The sequence below is a fragment of the Pleurodeles waltl genome, chromosome 1_2 (genome assembly GCF_031143425.1).
Source record: "Pleurodeles waltl isolate 20211129_DDA chromosome 1_2, aPleWal1.hap1.20221129, whole genome shotgun sequence".
NCBI lineage: Eukaryota > Metazoa > Chordata > Amphibia > Caudata > Salamandridae > Pleurodeles > Pleurodeles waltl.
The window spans coordinates 876,391,444-876,413,801 of NC_090437.1; the positions used below are offsets into that span (position 1 = coordinate 876,391,444).

General features: G+C 41.7%; 1 protein-coding gene across 1 annotated transcript in view; it reads left to right on the top strand.

The window, feature by feature from the left end:
* Positions 1 to 22,358, top strand: part of WWC2 (WW and C2 domain containing 2) — an 800,549-nt gene that overhangs the window by 503,270 nt on the left and 274,921 nt on the right. Inside the window, exon 16 of the mRNA XM_069199258.1 lies at positions 3,847 to 4,011. Coding sequence (XP_069055359.1) covers positions 3,847 to 4,011 — 165 coding nt within the window. The remainder of the gene's footprint in view (positions 1 to 3,846; positions 4,012 to 22,358) is intronic.

The following is a 22,358-nucleotide window of genomic DNA, read 5'->3' on the forward strand; positions in this document are numbered from 1 at the left end:
GTGTTCTTCCTAAATCTAGAATCAGTTGCAGAATGTGCTCTTCACACATTAGATGTCAAAAAAGGGCTAATGTATTACATTGCCAGAACAAAGCCCTTCTACAAGACAGCAACTTTTTGTCTCTTTCTCTAAACCACACAAAAGGTATAGCATGCTGGCTGGTCAGACACCTAAAGACCTGCTATGCTGAAGCCAAGCCACCACTGCCTGTCCCTCCCAGATCTCACTGTACCCACAAAAAAAGGAACACTTATGCTCTTCGACATCTGCAAGGCCGCTACATTATCTACTCCCCACACATTTATCAAACATTAGTGTGTGTATATTTTAGCTTGCCCACAAGCTAATCTTGGTCGGTCTGTCCTGTTTCAATCTTCTGTAACATCTTCAGGCTAGCCACCACTTTGGGGAGGACTGCTTTATAGTCTATGCACAGCATCTACAGCTACACATGCCATGAATGGAAAATGTTACTTACTCTGTAAGCATCTGTTTGTGGCATGTACAGTCAGTCACAACATTTATTTTGGGCTCAAATATGACCGTAAAAGTATACAAAATTAACATCACATTGAGACACTTAAAATAGTAAATATAAAAATAAAATACAAATAAAACAAACCATATAAAAACCTAAAACAAAGTACAATTCCATAAAAACAGGTGAATCACAAAATAAACATTAATTCCCACAAATGCAATAACCTAACATTGTACAAAAGTACAAATGAAAAGCATTTGTAAGTCCCTTGGCTATAAAAGGGGATTCATATAGAGAGTTAAAACCTTCATACGGCATTCTAATCACCCAGCTAAAACATTTATTATTTTGGTCTACTAACCGCAAATGTTAAAAAAGAACAGATATTAATGTAGTTAGTCCAGGAATCCAATTTCAAGTATACAAGTGCTGCTCCTGAAGTTCTAATCCGCTTCGTAAAATTGGAATTAAAAACTGTTTTGTCAAATCATTAAATTTACAAAAGAAGGTAAATACTAAGAGGCTTTTTGGGGATGATTTGTCACATGGACATAACAGGACTTTTGTGGGGTCGAATTGGCCAAGAGGTAAGCCAAGATGCCGCCTCACAAATTCTAGCATTGCCTCTAACAAACCATTTATTGAATTCAAGATCCTCCCTCTCTGCTCTTACCCTGGCCTTAAAAGCAGTTTTAACCCATGCAGTATCAGCCTTCCGTATGGTGGAGGGGTTGTTACACAAGGACAGCCTACCCAGCTTTTCTAATTCAGTTTGGATATGAGCAAACCAAGGGACTGTGGCATGTAGTGCTATAGATTCACATGCACCCACCCTTCTCTCCAGGTGCATTTAGATGTTGCAGATTTTCTTTCTTTTGACTTTCATCCTTAATCTTTCCTTTGCATGGTCATCTTTCTTTATCTCTATGCTCCAGATACATCCTCACCTTTTGGGTGGAAGCAACAATCTCACAATGGAGCCGAAGCCCATGTGTATTACCAGCAGTGGGTGGAGTCACTATACCTCATGACTCGAAAAGACTTCTTTGAAGAAAAACAACTTGCACACGTCCAAGCCCAAAACTAGATGTCAGGAGTACGCACACCATGTGAAACTGCAACACTACATGCTTACAGGGCAGTTAAGATCTTGCTTTCAGAATCTCTAGGTAGGGTTGAAGATTTTATTATACAAAGCTTTCCACCATGTGGATAGCAGATGACACACATATTGATGGTTGGGTCTTTGGGGTAGAGAGACCCCTCCCTTAGATGCCCAGAGCCTGAGGTGGAAATTCTCAAAGTACCATGACCAGAGAACACCCAAGTAGGAAACATTTTGGATTCTGTGTTTTAAGGTAACAAGACAGGGGCACTGTACAAAGATTCAGTATAATAGAAACATTAAAAAAACACAGATATGGTGACTGTTTGTGCATTTGTTTTTTCTGCATTAAGTTGGAGATTTAAGGGAGGATATTTAAGTAGCATGAGAGTGGTGAGATATTTAGAATTAGGCTCTAGGCAGCTAATGTTAGGGTCTAGGGCAATGTCTGTGCCCATCCTGGGTTACCAATAGCAGTATTCTATGTAAACTGTACCCAGAATGATGATAGGAAATTCCAGTTGAAGTTCTTGTTTAGCCATTAGGTATTAATATTGATTTTGATCCATAAAGCATTGTGAATGTGCATTAGCATTAATGAAGGTGTTTTAATAGTGGTAAGGCATGCAATCAACATACCATTTGAGAACATGAGATTCCACTCAGATCATGCACTCGCTTTCAGACAGCACAAGAATTATAGTCTGGATCCAACGGGAGTGGTGTATGCTTCTACTCTCTGAATCTATGGCCATCCATGTACAGAATAATGTGATGTTAAGAGGCAGGCCCAGGGATAGGGGATTGGGATAAAGGAGAAAACAGGGACACTGGGTATTGCCTTTCTGACCTGAAACTCTGCTGGTCATGTCCTTCTCCCAGAGGACCATTAATAATTAAAGGTAAGAAAAAGGCATTAGTATCTTAGTAATCCTGCTGTAGTGTCAAGTTTCTAGTATTGCAGAGGATATACCTTCAGAACATCTCTGTGTTTCCAACAATTTACAGATTGATGAAATTCCTAAGCTTTTTAGAGATGAAACTCTATTATTATTATTAGCAGTATTAGTGGTATTATATGTAATATACATATTAACAGTGTTTCAATCTATTATGCTTTTCTCACATCAGACAACAATCATTTATATTATAAGAACATGCTCTGTGATGCAATTTGTTTGCAAGGTGCCAGGAAGATTAACTGCACTACAATGCTACACATTAGGATTAAAACTTTTGGCAGACAGCATTTAATAGCTTTCTCTACCTGTAGTGATATCACAGTTATGACAAAAAACAAATGTTACTGAAGTTTTGAGAGGCTGAGGATCCTTTCTGTCCCTTATGTGGAATATTGAACATTTTAAATCCTTGAAATCAAATGGTTTCTTAGGACTTTTCTCTGTATCCCTTTCGGTCTCTGGTCAGGCCCAAAAGTGATTGCAGACAGTCTTCAAGGTTTCTCTTAACTCTAACTACAAAGCATGTAAATCAACTTTGAATCTTGATTGCCCAGTAAGGGTGCTCTGGACCATGAGGAACTTGTAATCTGTGACTTCAAAATGGCCACCACAATTTACCAACCTTGTGAGGGTTCTGTCCCTTTATGGGATATGCAATTCCCTTCACAGAACCCAGGCATCTCAGTAGCATGTTCAGCAAAAGCAGCAAGCCTTCCTCTATGTGGTGCCAATACCTTGTGCATACTGCCAGTCTTTCCTTCTTCTCCACTCTGTGCCTCTGAGGCAGTTGAGTCTGAGAGATAGCTGCAAGTCTCAGTTCATGACACTCACTTGGGAAGTAGAAGGCAAGCTTAGAGTTTGGTTAACAGTCTTGAAGTAAAACAAGGTTGCAACCATGTACACTCACCAGCAGGGAAATGAAAACATAATCACCAAGCTAACATGACCTGCAGGCGAAACACTGCAGATCAAGGTTGAATTTACAATGAGTAATAAATAGGTACTCCTATTTTGCTGATTGAGTTGAGGGAAAGGGTGGAAAATGTGAATCGTAATAAATAAGATAAACAAAGGGTTCTGAAAGAACTTTTCAAGCCGGCATCGAACCCAGCTAGTGTGTTGCTTTAGTGTTCTGATTTATTTTTATTAAGAAAATAACGTGCATCTTCCTTCATATTATATAGCAGTGAACTAGAGCTGTGTTGTGTTCCTTATCAGAACGTTTAGTAACAGTATAGATGGCACCCATGTGTGATTATTTTAATTTTAACTTGCCTTCTGTTTGACATTTCTTCTAGGCTGGAACCCAAATCAGCATGGCAGACACATCATTTTGTAATGATGTATATACCACGTGGTATAACTTGCTGCCATGCAAACAAAATCCTGTGCAAAAAAACAAAGAAGAATCTGAGGATTCCATACTGTCCCTTAGCAAGCGGCTTTCAGAATGTCTAGACCTGGTAAGACAGAATGCTCACTCCTTCTTTGCTTAATTCAATTACAAACAATCCTGCATGCAATTATTGATGTGAGGACTCCTGTGCACACCGCTAACAATCACTGAAAGATTAATGCAATTTTATGACATAAAAGAATCGGAAAACATCTAAAGCAACCATAATTAAAGGCCTACGATTTCAAGAATGGGTTGCAAACACGTCATTTGGCTTTAGTTCCAAAGACAGCCAGCTTAAAGTGCTTCTAGGTCAAAGCAACAATGGTGCCGGTCTCTTGATGACGGGATTGATTGTTCACCTTCTTCCATGGCTTGGTCTGTGTTTTGAGTGCAGTTAAATGATGGACAGTATCTCATTATGTATATCTTGAATGTTGGCCAGGTATTGATCTTCCTTGCAGTCTAAAAAAGTCAGTATTAACCGTCAAGGATGTAGCTCCTGAATATAGATAGTGACGTTGATGCTACTGTTTCCTTATTTCAATTTTTTAAGGTGATAAGCAGTTGTTAAAGTTAGGAAAATTTATTATTAAAATGTACTTTCTTTGTTATGTGGCTTGCAGTATGATATGCAAGTAATGAGATGAGACCATCTATAGCAATGTGCAGTACATGGTCGGCTATACTCCAGTGCTCCTCTTTGGTTATTTTTTTTAAGAAGCTTTACACTTCATATTCAAGCTCAGCTTGTATTGCTTTGTGCAATAGTGGTTTGTAACCTTTTGACCTCTGTGAACCCCCAATGAATCACTACTGGAAGTGGGCTGAATCGCTGCCTTGCCCGCTTCTATGATTTGGACCTGAAAACAATACACAGAAATACAGAAACAAGTATGCAGAAACAAATTATGAAATAGTTTATTTATTTAATATATGCAAGAAAAACAAGTATATAAAAATATACATTTTTGTTTTAATCAAAGGTTTGAGCATTTCAACATTCAAGTTTTTTTCAAAACAATGAAGCAATATGCTGTAATCCAACACATGCTCTCTTTTTGTGCTCACATACTATTTGAGTATCACATACTATACATCTTCAGTTGAGGGCACCAATCATCCATTCTAGATTCCGTTTGCTGCCCTTGCGCTTCCAAGAATTAAGCTAAGGATTCTGAAGTTATTTACATTCAGTTGTGCATTTTTGCAACTGAGCCCTTCTGTAAGACGTGAGAGAGGAAGCTCACTGTCTATGGGTAAAGTTAATGAAGCAGGTCATTAAAATATTATTTGCTTGTAAAAAGATGCAAAAAAGAAATGGATTTATCGAAAAAGGAGTCATCATGGATAGACCTCAGATAGTGAAATACATTGTATCTCGTATAATATAAATGTCAACACCATTCAACCAACACTTGTTGAAAAGAGCTATCCAGTGTGGAGAAAAAATGGTTCTCTTTACTATGTCCTACATCACTTACAATAGATGTTCCAGAATTTTCCTTTGTTTGATTAAGTCTGTTAGGGTTTTAAGATCTATTGTGACCTCATTCATGAAATCACCCTTTAATTATCTTCTTGAGTAATACTATAAGTGAAACAATTCTAGTGCCTGCTTTAGTTAATTAGGTGCATTTTATTGTTGCCTCCTTAATTAGCAGTGGTCAAAGTGAATTAAAAAACGTATGGGGACGGTGATGCTATGCACAAAGGGGATGGTCAAAATGGCCAAAAAACTAAATATTCTGTAACTTCTTTTCAGTCTTCACTTTCAGGTAACTACATATAATATAAGACACAGCTTAAATGAAAAATACATGCTAATTAAGTTGATCAGTGGGTAAATACATTACTGAGCATTATGAAACCTTTGTTCGTTAATGCACTGCACATATCTGTGTTTGTAGCCAGAGAGCCACATAGTTGAATCCTGGTTGGTGCAGTGGAAAATAGTGACTTGAGTATGCTTAGTGCTACGAGGAACCAGTTTATGACAGAAAACACTGTGAATATATGTCATTGTCTTCAAACTACATTATAAGATAGGCTGCTACAAAATGCGGAAAAAGGTTTAGGATAAAAAAAGTCCTTCCAAAATATAGGTTTTAGTAATACCCAGAGTGTACATAGTGCATTTATATATCTGTCCTTTAAAAGCACACACTTCACAGCTCAGCTGGGAACTCCCTTAAAATACCACTCAAAATGAATAACTCTAGCTTCAAGTGATTCCATCTCTTAAATCCAGTGCAGGCTTCCAAGCCCCTATTACATTGGCAAATTGACCAGTTGTGCACAATTGCATTTCTTTCAGGGAGGCAGTCTGGCTTGTTTAGCTGTCTGCCCCTCACTCGGTTTTACTGCGTAGGAGTCTACATTCCTTACACTGCAGACGAAAACGTTCAACTCCTGGAAATAAACGCCCTTGGATAGTTGTCTTTTCACAAAACAAGTAGGGGAACTGATTTTCTTAAAGGAAAAAAGTATGGGCTTGTCGTGCCCCTCAGATTCTACCCACTTCAACCACTGTTTAGTAGGCAATATGCGAAGATCCGAAAAAAGTTAAAAGTGATAATCGATACTGGTAAAACTGATGATAATGTACAACGCACTCCAATTTGCTAGCTGTTAGATTTTATGGAGATGAATTGAACAGCGCCAAAGCTATCAGTGAATGAAGCTTTAATTACCCTCTCATTTATCTTTGCTTCCCCTAATGGATCTGCTCAAAACTAGAGATAACCAAGAGAAAACTAAACTTGGTAAATGTCTGTCAAGTATTGTGAGCATTCATCAAATAGTGCCAGATTTATTAACAGATTATTACTTAATGCACCCCCCCACTTGAAATTTCCACAACATCCCCCTTCCCAAATTTGTATTTGTCCATGGAGTCAACTTTTTTTTTCCTTTTCAGGTCGAGCATAAGAGTTGGACCTGGTGTATACCTTTAGTATACTTCCTATGGCTTAAAGCGATTTCATTGGGTGCAGTGTCCTTTAAAAATTCTTGCTCGCTGGTGGTCACATCTGCCTTTTTCTCTCTCCTTTTTCTGTCTTAGAGGAGTGACCATCTACTGTATTATTCCACTTTGGTTTCGTTTTCTGTTGCTGTGACAGACTATTTTTGTTATTTCTTTGGTACTCCCCTTTCACTGTTGGTATTTTAGGTTGGTAGCTGCCTGCGTTTTATTGCAGCATTCCGTTCCTTCCATCTCCTCCCATGTCGCTGACATTTCTTTTGGCTTTATTCCAGTGTTGTCCTTGTTTACCTCTGGCTCCTAAAATAAGCTTATTTTACAAAGGAAACACCTGGTTGTTTAGCTCACTGCTCACGAAAGCCACAATACACCCTTTCTGGTAGAATGTGGCTAAACCTAGAAGCAATGATGTGAAACTTACTTAGCCTTGCATCACATCTCAAGTCTCTCTCAAGGGCCCCTCCCAGCCAGCACTCATGACATCGCACATAGGGCATTGCTTATCTCCTTTATTGGGGCCATAAATCTCAGGCTGCTATGCTCATTGAAATGTGAGGCAAGAATGCTTGCAAGACTTTTCAGTCACTTAAAATAAAAATAAATATATTTTTCCAGCCTTATTTTCCAATTTCTGTTCAGACGTACACCACATGAGGTAGTGCAGTTATCTCGTCTCTCCTCAAGGGCTTGTGATTTCTGATGTCAGTAGTCGCCAGTGACCACCAAAACGTGGCAGGAAAAGATGAAATTATGAGACAGGGTTGACCAATTTATGTGGCAAGAAAAGTCCAGTTCTGAATTTACAATGCCTATAGCGCTAACTAAATAAAATGTGAGACATATTGCAATGCAAATGCTGGTTATTTTTTATTTATTGATTTCAGTAACTTAATATCAAACTGCAAACTAATTAAAAATAATACTATATAATTGTCAGAATAAGACTTTGATCAAGTTCATTAACTGCAATGCAAATCTAACCTGTGAATACACTAAAAGAAAAAGAACAAAGGAGGAGGAGGAAACTGTATCCATCCAAAGTTTGTTACATAAACAGTATTGCCAAATCTAAACCTCTGTGAAACATCACATCAGGAAGTATGCCATCCATTTGAGCATTTAGACTATGATCCATCAGATACTGACTGAGAGGTTCACAGATTTTGCTGGGTTGTGTTATAGTAGTATATTGTCAGCGTAGATGTTGGGTTTATCATAGCAATACATTGTCAGCTAACCACACTTACCTCATGCCAGCACCACTTTCCTTTTTGCCAGCAAACAGGCCATTGCTGTAAATCTCCCCAATGCCTGTGGAATTCCCTTGACATAGCCCAATAGTGCAGTGATTGTTGAAGGGGCGAGTCGGACATCATTCATTATAGAAAATGTCTGAAACACTGAAATGCAAAACCTCACAATGGGAGGACATAGCCTCATTGGTTGTATATAGTCTGTTTTGGCATCAAGAACAATTTGGGTCTACATCCAGACCAATCATTTCCAGGCTGGTGTGCAACGTGACATGTAAAAAAAGTGTAATGGATGAGTCAGTGTTTATTGTTAAGGAATATTTTCTGTGTATGTAAACTATAGTAGTTCCAAATTGTATTGCGTATTTCTTTGCCTCAGTCTGTCACCCACTTCTTTCTAGTGCTCACAGTGGCTATTTATATGTTCTCCAATAATTTATTTTGTAGTTTGGACATGGGACCCTGGTGACTAGTGCAGGTATTAAGCTGTGTCAGTGCTGTGAATAACGGTGTTTATGAAGGAAAGGATAGAGTAGCGAAGCCTAAATTATAAATTATAAGATAGTTCCCCCTCTCTTTGAACTGTTTCAACTACAGAAATGTGCCATCTATATAGAGATTGCCTAATTTAATCATATTCAATTTAGTTAGTTGATTTTGTGCTTTTGCTCCAAGTTAACTGCCATCAAGTTAATTAAGTGCTGCTCCAGGGAATACACATTGCTTTGACCCACCACAGCATCCAGTTATTCCTCTTGAAAAGATAATTCTGTGTATTCCAGCTCATATGAGATGGCTTGCCTGCCCACATTAATTATATAAATAAATATTGAGTAAATATGTTGGAAAAATATATTTGGTAATATGACTGGTATGTTGGGTAAAGATACAATAATCACCTTTACAAAACCATTTTTTTAATTGCAAGCATGCCATTAAGAGGTAGCATGGGGAGAGGATGATGTGGTGACTGCTGTGCCTTTTCCTCCATTTTGATTATTACATGCTCATAAGTCTTCTGCGCCACCCTATCTGTATCCCAGTGTAGTTTATGCATAAGTAGCATACAAGTCCTTAACACCGTTGTAAGGGAAGGTTGAGATGTGATTGACTGGTTGATGAAGTAATCAGAATACATTGAGATTTATTTCAATTACTTTGCAACCCAGAGTAACAGCCACATTTTATAAACACTATTACTAAGAGGTATACGTTATTTCAAGGGTCTCTCACATACAATGTTGCATTGTCTCCATACGCTGATGTTAAAAAAATTAGTTTAAACAATCCAAAGCTCACTATATGCATTGTGTTCTCTTCTGATACAGGCTAGTTCCTTCACAATTCCAAATAAGAGGGGAATGCATAATTCATGTTTCGTACCTCTCGTGCTCTGGAAAGGAGATGATTTTTCACTTTTTATTCTAAGGCGGGCTGTCGTGTCAGTGTGTTATAGAGCAAACCACTCCACTAGCCTCTACCACATGCCCATCTCCTTAAACACTGAAAGCATATAAGATTATGGAGTGAGACCTAAACACTTTTTTGTGCACCTAGTAATAGGGCTGTGGCAGATATACCAGGGTCTATTTGATGTATCAGGGAGAAGAGTGTATACAAAGTATCCAATATTCATTCTCTCTGTGTAAATCTTTATTGTTCATGGAGCACTAGACCTTGCATATAGGGTCGCAAGAATGCTGTCAAATATTTTGGTGTGAACATTAACAAAAGTGCCCTATGCATAGCACATTCAGTCGAGCATTTAGCTAGTTTCAATAAAAGCGAAATAGTGGCCTCTCTTAATGTCGATGAAAGAGCTCCGACTTCATGGGTTTCTTCAGATGCTGATAACAAGTATGGGTTTGAATTCTCAGCACATTCTTCATGGAAATCAAAAGTTAATGCATCCACCACCAGGGCCTTTCCACTGGGCAGGTTTTTTTAAAGCATCCCGATCTTTTCTGCAATAATTGGCTGATTCAGAAGTTCCCTTTCATGAACCTCAAACCATGCTAGGGTAGCCCCAGAACGATCATCTTCTATAGCAATTTTCTGCACACTGGTCTTCATTTGGTATGTCGATATAGAATTGGGTAAACATCCAGAATCTCAGATTTGATTGTACAAGAAGGCCCATCTCCATAAACCAACTCCAGAATCTCTCTGTGGAGGACTACTTGGAGTGTAATAGCCTAGCCAAAGTACGACAGGGACATTTACTCTTCCCATACTGTTTTGCTGTTATGTACTTGCCTAAGTACTTCACAACCCCTCCACCTGCATTCCTGAATTCTACTAATGTTTTATGCAACTGCACTCACACTTTAAGAATATTATACTTAGGGTACTGTTCCCTCTGCACTTTAAGTTCCTTCCTTAGTGTTATCAGTTATAAATGCATCAATTCTATAATGCCTGATTGTTTGAAGATGCAAAGTCCCCTTGTGCATACCTTGAAAGCTTCCCACAAAGAGAAGCTACTGGAGACTGAGCCCTCATTTATCTTTAAAAAATCATAATTTTTTTGTCTAAGTTCTTATTTAAACACAGGATCTAATAGAGCATCAGACTGAAACACTTACGGTTGTCTACTATTCACAGGCAAGTTCAAAACTGATACTAATATCACGGGGAATGGCCAGAGAGGGTTTTTGGGAATAGCTCCACTGCCAGGGCTCACTACATACATATTTTGTTACTAACAGACAGGAAGGAAGGAGGAAGAATCCCTTGTCTTCAAATGCTTGAGTCAACAAATGTCAAGAAGCATATGATTTGTGAGAATGAGAACTGCTGAAGAGAGAGGCCTATTTGGCATGGTAAAGATCTGGGCATTATTAATGGAGCCCTGAAGAATGATGTGCCTGCCCGTTGGGTCCATGGGGGTTCCCTGTAGCTAAAAGTGTGTTATTCACTTAATTAGAATCACAGCCTCTCCAGAATGTGTTATAAGAACTGCAATATCGGGAAGGGTGCCCAGTTTCTTGCAAATGCCTATTCTGGTATGCCTGTAAGATGAGTTTCTTGTAGGTGAGCTATGACGGTGTGTGCCCATCAGGATATTCAAGGGCATATCTATCTTTCCTGGAGTATTTAACACCCCTGATATTCCAGGTGATTAATTTATTCATGCCTTTGTCTTGATTAAGTGTTCAAACTATTTCACAGTAATATGTTGGCGCTATAGCAAACTCCTTCCTCCATATGTGGATCTACAGCCCCCACATCAGAACCCAGTATCAATCTGGATTGGACGCAACAGCAACCCATGTACCTGTTGACCATATTTCATGCAAGCCATCACCAGGCCAAAGGGAATAATTCCCAATCTACCCACTCCATCCCTCCTTGAATATCTCTACTATAAGTGAATAGTACTCTTCAATTACAGTGCACCCACATCATGATATTTCACTAGCAAAACAGGGGCAAGTACTGTCTCATACCTAATGAAAACCCCAAAACAACTAGGTGTGACCTTCTTCCGATTTGCCCAAAGACCAGGGCTGGTGACACCTAAAGCAGCTAGTGAGTTACGTTTCACATAGCCAGTGTTGTTGGAGAAGATATAAAGGAGCAACACAATTCTGGCTGGCAATATAGTATAGGTTTTTATCAAACATGGCCGGGAGGTCAGATCAGCTCTGTTACTGAAACTGAACTCAAACTGCAGAGGCAGTGTCTTATATAGTCTCAAAACCACAATGATGTCTTAATCATCGACATGAATATTAAATGAAGTGCTTGCTCTAGCACATTGTTACCTCTAATATTTCAGTAAGAAGCAACAGTTTCTGCAAAAACATCTAACCACACAACACAAAAATGTGACTGAAGTGCACCTGCTATTGATACATTTTTGTACTCTGAAGCACAGTGTTCTTCACAGTCTCAAACATTAAAGCATATCCATACTTTCCTTCCTACGGGTCTGCTGAACTGCAATGTGTAACCACAGGCTTATCTTGTTTACTCGTATTGCTATGATCTACATTCTTTCTCAGAGGCATGTACTACAATGCAGACCTGTGGTGCATTCTCTTGCCTTCCATTTCTGCTGTGTTACTAATTATAATTATCTAGTACAACTCGAGTCTGCCTTCCCTTCAGAGACCCACTTTATTCTTGCTCTCTATTCTGACATCATGAACAGCTTGGGCTTGTGTTTGTCCTTGACCACATATAATTCTGCACTTTTTCCTGCTGACCCATGCATTAGCAAAAGTGGCCTTCTCTTTTTTGCATTCACTTTAATATTCCCCTCTTTAGTTGATCTTTGAACTATTTCCTCACCTTCTCTTTTGCATGCGTCCATCAGTGTGCATATGTTCTCCTCAATGTCCTGCATTTTATTGACTAATCTAGTGGTAAACATACATCCCAACTTCTGGGTAACCCTGTTGCAGCATCCTATTACTAACTGGAAGATAGAATACATTAGGACTACCATCACAAGGTTGGGTAACAAGGCCTTAAACAGTCCTGACATCCAGGATGGTATCAAAGTAAACCCTCCTGAGAACCACTCGTCTGTGGCACCCCCGTCGTCCACTATCTTCTTTTGCATGGTATGCAGTGTTTTTATCACCTCTGTTAATGGTCCATTATCCGCATTGTTAGCTGGGATGTACGTACAGCAGGCAGTCCCAGTTTTGGCACACAGTGGGGTTAATCACCTTCATGAATTGCCAGCGAGTTATTTGCAACCAACGTGCAGTCGCTTTTGCTTGGACAAATGGAAAGAACAACTCGGCATCATTGAACAACCTGTGCTCCTGAGGGATATTTTTCCAGGATGTACTGCTAAAATAATATGCAACTGTCTTCTTGCAATGATGGTGCAGCAAGATAGTTGGACGGCTCAAGGGATGGTCTTGTAAATACGAAATGTCTACTTATGGAATCACCAAGGAGGGGGTATGCACGGTGACCAAAGAACAGAGACCTCTCAACCTGAAGGAAGTCGCATATACAGCCACTGTCTGCAATGCCAGTAGTAGTCCATTAAACTGGAGGTGCCCCATTGCATGTCAGCCTTATACTTTGTGGTGATGCAATTGGTGTTGGTCTCCACCGGGACCATTCCATTCCCCCTGAAACATAAAGAAATAATAATACGTTTTCTACCTACTCGAAGTGTTGTATGTATTTCTACCCAAGTTAGTCTAGATATGTTCTCATCCCATACTGTCTGACACTTTTGTCGTGTGATGTTAACACTCTGGTTTACCTTCCATAAGGAAGGGGCCCTGCATCCAAATGTAGCGCCATTGTGCCAGTGACCATGAATGTATACTGATCCGTTTACTCTGAATATGGGCTCTCTTGACAATCGTGGGGCTGAGGTGTGGCAGAGTCGTTTTTACAGACAAGTGCAGGTCGGGATACCCCTAAAAATCCCTGTTGCAATATTCTAGCTTTCCACATTTCATCCTTATACCTCATAATATCTGTCTTAGCCATTGTTTCTAGCTACACTGCTAGTTCTTTGCAGTGTGTCAGGATGTTCATTATGTCTACTAACGTTTTCTCATATTACATGGTATTTACTAGGAATGTACCGTGCTTTACCTGCCGGGGCTGCATCTGCGCACGCATTGTACAAAGGAAAAGGCGTGATAGACATAGGCTAATAGTCAGGGTTACTTCTTTGGACGAGTGCAACCTGTCTGAGTCACTAGCGCATGGAATCAAGTAACAAACAAAACATGATTCTTTAGAAGTCTGCATGCCTTTCTCTGTCATGTGCTGGTACCACATGTTATCTAATATACTAGCATGGACATTATGGGATATATTTCGGTGCTGGTAGAATTCTCTGCAAGCGCGTGATATACTGATATGGTGTCGTACATGGGCTAAAATACCATTTCATTGCAGCTGCCAACATAAGAAGAAATAAAAAGAAAACCGAAACAGAAATAGATAACTGTCCACCTGGAGAGTTGATAAAATACTCAGATCACGCTTTGAAGGGAGAAGTTGTTACTCTTGTTTCTCTCTCTCCTCCTCTAATGCTCCCTCCGATGATGGCGATGCTTGGCCCAAAGCAGGGTCCAGTTGAATGTGCAACAAATGTGTCCATGTTTTTTTGCCATCCACTTTCACTGCAGTGGCAGTACTCATTGTCACTGAAAAGGGACCTTCAAATTTCTTGTCCCTCCATTTTCTCACGAAATTGTGGTGGGCTAGGCTGTAGTGGTGCACTCCTTTCGCAATACCTGTTTAGAGAAGAACTTGGCAGACTTCAATAACTGAGATAAATAACAACTCATCTCATCTTCCAAAACCTCAGTTGTCTTATGGGCATCTGTCTTTTGCTGTGCTATCGTTAAGGTTGTAGGTATGGGATACCCTGTCACTAACTGGTGTAGGGTCAAATGGTGGCCACTTCCTGGCTGATTTCTGAGGGCCTAATAAGCTAGATGTTGGCAATACAGCCACTTATTTTGTAACATGGCGCACAGTTTGCTTATTTTATTTAATAGGAGGCAATTGAGGTGCTCCACTATACCATTACTTTGTGGGTGATGAACAGATGAAAGATTTTGTTTTATTATTCGGGGAGGCGCAAATGTGCTGGAACATTATATTAACAAAGTGTGTGCCGTTATTTGAGCGGATCGCTTCTACAATTCCACACCTGGGCATTACTTCTCCTATTACAAAATTGGCTACTACTTTAGCATCATTGTACACACATGGTTCTGCCTCTATTCATCTTGAAAAGTGACAGACAACTACTAAAAGATACCTGTAATTGTTGCATCTCTCAATCATGTCAAAACAGTCTAAATGTAAATTTTTAAATGGACCTGTTGGGCATGATATTGTTGAGTTGTTCACTTTCAATTTAGGCTTAGGATTATACCGTCGGCATACTGCACATTCTGCAATATACATAGTGATCATTTCAGATAGTTGTAGAATAAACCAATCTGTCTGTAGTGTTTCAAGAATATATTCCTTTGCAATTTGTGCTGGGAGATGTTGCTCTAGCACTTTACATCCGGGCTTGTGGCATTACTGGCTTGCTTGTGCTGTCGTGCCTCGAAATGAAGTCTGTTGGTGACTCTGTGCAGACTCGCTGTTCCCACTGCTTCCTTTCATGAGGTAGTGCTCGTTCTTGCAATTTGCGCAAATGTAATTGTTCTGTCGCTGTATATATGGGTGATATTCCAATATCATCCTGTTGCCTGCTTGTCATCATTGCTAATGTGTGTTCACCATATTCATTTTAATATAGAGATGCTTTAGCTGCTTCTTTTTCTGCCCAATCTGCCAGATCGTTACCCCTGGAGATAAGTTCTTGCTGATTGGTGTGCGCTGCACATTTTATCACTACTGCTTTGGATGGCAGAGTTAGAACTTGTATCTATTGTGCCAATAAATCTCTGAACTTCATTGGGGACCTATCAGATTTAAGAAATACCCTCCTTTCCTATCTGTTAATGCTAGAATATACAGTGGTAATGATATAGGCTAAATCTGAGTAAATGGTGACCTGTAGTCCCTCAGCTCGCTGGAATGCTTGAATAGTGGATACTAATTCTGCAGCCTGTGCTGAAAAATGAGAAGGTAGTGGCATCTGACTAATTATTTGTAAAGTATCATACGGTCCCCACTATTTAGGTCTTAGAAACTGCTGCTCCAAAATGTCTAATCCTATGTTCCTGATCTATGAAAGAGGACCCTTCAACAGAGAGCAACTGGCTCCCTGGTATGGGGTCTTCTCGACCTTATTTTCTTGTCTGGTATGTAATTAGCACAGTCATGTACTTGTTCATCATCAGTAACTGGGTGTGCAAAGAATGCAATAGGATTAACTGGGTGACAGCGAATCACTTGCAGTGATGGTACAGAAAGTATTACTTCATATCCAGTTGCTCTCTGAGTGTTAAAAGTGATCCCACAGCTATGGTGGTGCTTTTCTGAAATGCAAATGCTGCTCTAGCCAGCCCTTGCTCACATGGGTAGTGACATTTCATGGTGGAATATAGCAGCCCACTGTAGTAGGATATTGGTTTGTAGCCCATAGATGTTAGTACTGCTGTCATTGTCATTTCATTACAATGACAGAAGTGGTAAAATTATTTACTGTAGTCAGGTGTATCTAACACTGGAATGCTTGTGATTGCTTTCTTAATTCCCAAAATTCTGTCTATCTTTCATCAGTGTAATTTATTTTGCTCTCATTGGTATGACACTCTTAGTATAGGTTTTTATCAATGCGGCCGCAAGGTCATATCAGCTTTGTAACTGAAACTGAACTGAAACTGCAATATAACAGGCAATGCCTTATATAGTCTCAAAACCACAATGATGTCTTAATCATTGGCATACATATTAAATGAAGCACTTGCTTTGGCACATTGTTATCTGTAATAATTTCAACAAGAAGCAATAGTTTCTGCAAAAATATCTAACCATATAGTACAAAAATGTAACTGAAGTGCACCTGCTAATGATACATTTTTGTACTCTGAAGCATGGTGTTCTTCACGTTCTCAAACTTTAAAGCATATCTATCCTTTCCTTCCTATGAATTTACTGCTCTGCAATGTGTAACCACAGGCTTATCTTGTTCCCTCATTTTTCTGTTCTTCCTCAAAGATGTGTGGTGCATTCTCTGACCATCCATTTCTGCTGTGTTACTAATCATATTTATCTACTGCAACTTGTGTCTGCCTTTCCTTCAGGCCCCCACTCTATTCTTGCTCTCTATTCTGATATCGTAAACAGCTTGGGCATGTGCTTGTCCTTGACCACATAGAACTCTGCACTTTCTGCTGTACGTGCATTAGCAAGAGTGGGCCTTCTCTCTTTACTACATTCACTATAACACCACCATTGTATTTTCCCCATTGAGGAGGAGTAAAGTTATTACAACCTATTAACTCCCCAATCAGCTAATACTGCAATATTATAACATATTCATGAAGTAACCCCAACACAAATCATTTCACATATGCTCAAACAGCTAGTCTTAGCAGGACAATGATATCTGCCATTGTCATCAAGTGCACTTGAGACAGCAAACTTCCCAGTTACCGATCTCTGGTAGAAGGTGTTGAGATCTCAGTCTTAAGATACTTTATGGCGTCTGATAGGTCAGTATCAAAAACAGCTTGCTGGTGTGCTTAATTTTCAACTCAGCCTGGTAAGGTATTGTGTGTTCTAAAAACATGCATTGGAGCAATTTCATCACAGGCAGAGAGTAATGGGTCACATTTTACCAAAAAACGGGATCCTGAAAAGGTACTTGCTACCACCACAACCACCAGTTTTGCCACCTGCACCGCAGCCAGCACCGCCACCTGCACCAGGGCCAACACCGCCACCACCGCAAGCAGCACCACTGCCAGCAGCAGCAGCCCCAGTGGGCAGCCATCCGAGGCTGCAGGTGAAGGCCTGGAGGCTACCACCACCACTGCCAGCACCGCCACCTGCAGCGCAACTGTGATTCACTGAGCAGCCGTCACCGCTGGAGAGGGCTGCAGTGCGTCCTATTCCCTCCAATAGCTGTTGTTGTGACACCCAGGTGAGAGACTGTGACCTTGCGCTCCAAAACATCTCCATCACAGGGCGCAATGCCTCCTCCAGAACCAGTGGAAGAAGGCATCCACTCAGCCCCTCCTTGCCAGGATGAAGCACATGGGGCACAAGGCCTCCTCCAGAACCAGTGGAAGAAGCCATCCACTCAGCCCTCCTTGCCAGGATGAAGCACACTGGGCACAAGGCCCCCTTCAGAACCAGTGAAAGAAGCCATCCACTCAGCCCTCCTTGCCAGGATGAAGCACACTGGGCACAAGGCCCCCTTCAGAACCAGTGGAAGAAACCATCTACTTGAGAGACTGTGGCCTTGCACTACCCAGGACCAAGCAGTGGGCAAACCACCCACTTGAGAGACTGTGGCTTTGCACTCCCCAGGACCAAGCAGTGGGCAAACCACCCACTTGAGAGACTGTGGCTTTGCACTCCCCAGGACCACGCAGGGGGCAAACCACAGACTTGAGAGACTTTGGTCTTGCACTCCCCAGGACCAAACAGTGGGCATGAATCCCCCTCCAGGAGCAGTGGCATTGTACCATCTTCTGGCTGAGGTGCCCCCTCCCCCATTTCCCGTCCCCCTGAGGTGCCCGTGTGTTTTCAACCTGATGCCCCTGCAGTGTTCTCTCCATATTGAGGCAGGAGTCAAGTGAGGCCTTGGCCTATGTGTTTTGGCACAGTGGGCCACTGAACAATTTTTGAGTGGGCATTGTCCTGCCTTTTGTATATATTGTACATACTGTTTTTTCTTTATGAACATATTTCTAAGTATTACAAATATTACACTAATTTGACTCCATTCCTTTTGTCCTTGTGTTATTCCTGAGGGTTACGGGGTGTATATGTAATGTTGTTGCATGTGTTTGTGTGTATAGTGTTGTGAGTGAGGGTGGGGGTAAAGGTGTTGTGTGTGTGTGTGTCACTCTCTTTTTCCTCCCCCCTCGCTTGTGTGCTAGGTGCAGTACTCACCATGGTCGTCATCGCTGGCGTTCATGTTCATGGTGTATGAGAAGATACACCAGCATAGGGAACACCTGCAGCTCGGGCTCCATGGCGTCATGGTTCTTCCTTTAGTGTCGAGAGGTGAGTCGTTTCCCTTCAGAGTACTGTTTCTGCCGTGCTTTTGATGGCGTTGGTACCCCCCAGAAAAACTGGCAGATGGGCGGGTTGTAATGGAGTGGGCGGTACATTGTCTTCCGCCTGGCTGTTGGCGGTTACCGCCGTGGTGCTTGTTGCTACCACCATGGCGGTCGGAGTGTTAAAGTGGCTGTATGTGTTGACGGTTTCTGCCATGGTCATGATTCCATTTCTTTTACCGCCGGCCTGTTGGCGGTGTTACCGGTGCTTTAGCACCGACCGCCAGGGTTGTAATGAGGGCCTATATTTCCACATATAACCCATAACACAGAATAAGTGGGATCTGAACAACTCTATGCTATTCCACTTCACGCTACTCTGCTCCACACTACGATATTATACTCTACGCCTCTCTATTCAACTCCACTCCACTCCACTCCACTATACACCATTGTACGTCTGTCCACTCTGCGCTAATCAATTCTACAACACTTCATTCTGACACTCCACTCCATGATACTCGACTCTACATTATTCCACTCTGTCACTCCACTCTACACTATATCACTCTATGCCACTCCACTCTGTGCTTTTCATACTACACCACTCAACTCTATACCACTGCACAGTACGATATTGCACTTTACGTCACTCTGCTGTACGCCACTCCACTCTACACCGCTCAACTCAGTACCACTCTTCTCTGCTGTTTGACTCTATGCCACTCCCCTCTATGACACTCCACTCCACTCTGTTCCACTCCCAGTCCACACTATGCTTCACCACTCTAAGAAATTCCACTCTGCGACACTGCACTCTGTGATGTGCCACTTTACTGATTCCACTCTATGCTATCCCATGCTACGGCACTCCACTCTGTGCTACTTCACTGTACGCTATTCCACTCTGTGCCACTCCACTCTATGGCACTCCACTCAATGCTATTGCATTCTAAACAACTCCACTCTACTTCACTCCAATGTATGCTATTCCACTCTATGTCTCTGCACTCTAAGCTATTACACTCTATTCTGTTCCACACTACTCTATTCCACTCTGCTCCACTCCACTCTGTGCCACTCAACTCTACACCACTCCACTCTGTACCTCTCTGCTCTACACCACTCCACTCACTGCTATACCACTCTACGCCACTCAGCTCTACCCCACTCCACTCTATATCACTTCAATCTGTGCCACTCCACTATATGCTATTCCTCTCTCTGACACTTTATTCTATACCACTTCACGCCACTCCACTCTATTCCACTGTACACAACTCAACTTTACACCACTCACTTTCTATGACTCTTTAGTCTCTAACACTCCACTCTACACTGGTCCATTGTATGCCACTCCACTCTTTCACTGCACTCTATGGCACTCCACTCTACACTATTACACTCTACACAACTCTGCTCTATGCCACTCCACTCTATGCTATTCCACTCCACTGCACTCCACTTTACACCACTCCATTCTATGCTATTACACTCTATGCCACTCTATTCCACTGTACTGTGTGCTATTCTACTTTACACCACTCTATTCTTGTCCACTCTATGTCACTCCACTCCATGCTGTTCCATTCTACGCCACTCCAATTTTACGTCAGTCTACTCTATGCCCCTACATTCTATATAACACCACCCTCTTCCACTTTACGCCCCTCAACTCTATGCCATTCCACTCTATGCTGTTCCACACTGCCACTTTACTCTATGAAACTCCACTCTATGCCACGCCACTCTATGCCACCCCACTTTACGCTGCCCCACTCTACACCACTACACTCAATGCCAGTCCACTCAGTGCAACTCCACTGTATGACATGCTACGTTTTACCACATTACGCCACTCAGCTTTCCCCACTCTACTCTACCCCACTACACTTTATGCCACTTCACGCTTCACTATTTCACTCTTCCACTCCACTGTATGCCGCTCTATGCCACTCTACACCACGCCAGTCTGCCACTCCACCCTACACCACTCCACTCTATTCTACTCTACACCATTTCACTCTACACAACTCAACTCATTGCCACTCCAAACAATGCTATTCCACTCTACACCACTCCATTCTACGCCACACCACTCTATGCCACACTACTCTATTCCACTCCACTGTACCCCATTCCATTCTGCACCAATCCACTTTATACCACCTCACTTTATGCCACTTCACTCTACACCATTCAACGTGGTGCCACTTCACTCTACACTATTCCACTTCATGCCACTACAATCTTTGCCACTCCACTCTACACTATTCATCTTTATGCTATTCCACTCTATGCCACTCCAACTTACTCCACTTCTCTTCACTCTATGCCAGTCTACACCACTGAACATTGCCATTCCACTTTGTCATTCAGCTCTATGCTATTCTGCTCCACACCACTCTGCTTTATGCCACTCCACTCTGCTAGTCCACTCTACGTCACTCCACTTTTCTCTATGCCACTCTACACTATTCCACTCTTCACCACTCTAGGCCACTCTACTGTACACCACTCTACTTTCCACCACTCCACCCTGTGTCACACCACTCAACCCCATTCTGCTGTACACCACTCCACTCTGTGCCACTTCACTCTACACTGTTTGACTCTGTCACACCACTTTACACTACTCCACTGTATGTTATTTCACTCTACACCTCTGTACCCTATTCCTCTTCATCCCACACCGCTCTTCACCACTCAACTTTATGCCACTCCCTACTATGCCACTGCACAGCACTACACTTTATGCTACATTCTCTACACCACTGCACTCTATGCTTTTCCCCTCTATGCCACTCTATACCACACCAGTCTAGGCCACTCCATTACACGCCATTCCACTCTACACTATTGCGCTCAATGCCACTCCACTCAGCACCACTTCAGTGTATGCCACTCCTCTCTACGCTACTCTGTTGTACACCATTGCACTCTCCACGTTCTTCCACTTTACACCAATTTGCTCTATGGCACTAATTTCTACACATCTCAACTCTATGCCATTCCACTTTGTCACTCCACTCTACACCACCCCCCTCTACTCCACTTCCCTCTACACCTCTCACTCTACAAAACTTCAGTCTGCGCCACTCCGCTCTACAACACTCCACTCAATGCGACTCCACTCTATTCTACTGTACACAACTCAACTTTACTCTGCTGTACACCACTCCACTCTTTGCTGTTCCCCTCCATGGCACTCCACTCTATGCCAATCCACTCTTAGCCACTTATCTTTTCACCACTCCACTCGCTATCCCACTGTACACAGATCCACCCTAGGCCACCCCACTCTAAGCAACTCTACCTTGGGCCACTCCAACCTGCACCACTTCACTTCATGCACCTTCACTCTATACCACTTCACTCTATGCTATTCCACTCTATGCCTCTCCACTCTACTTGACTCTATACCACATCACTCTATGCTATTCCGCTGTATGTCACTCTATTCTACCCCACTCTACACAGTAACACTCAACTCTATGCCACTCCACTCTACACCACTCCACTGTACGCCACTCCATTCTACACCACTCCA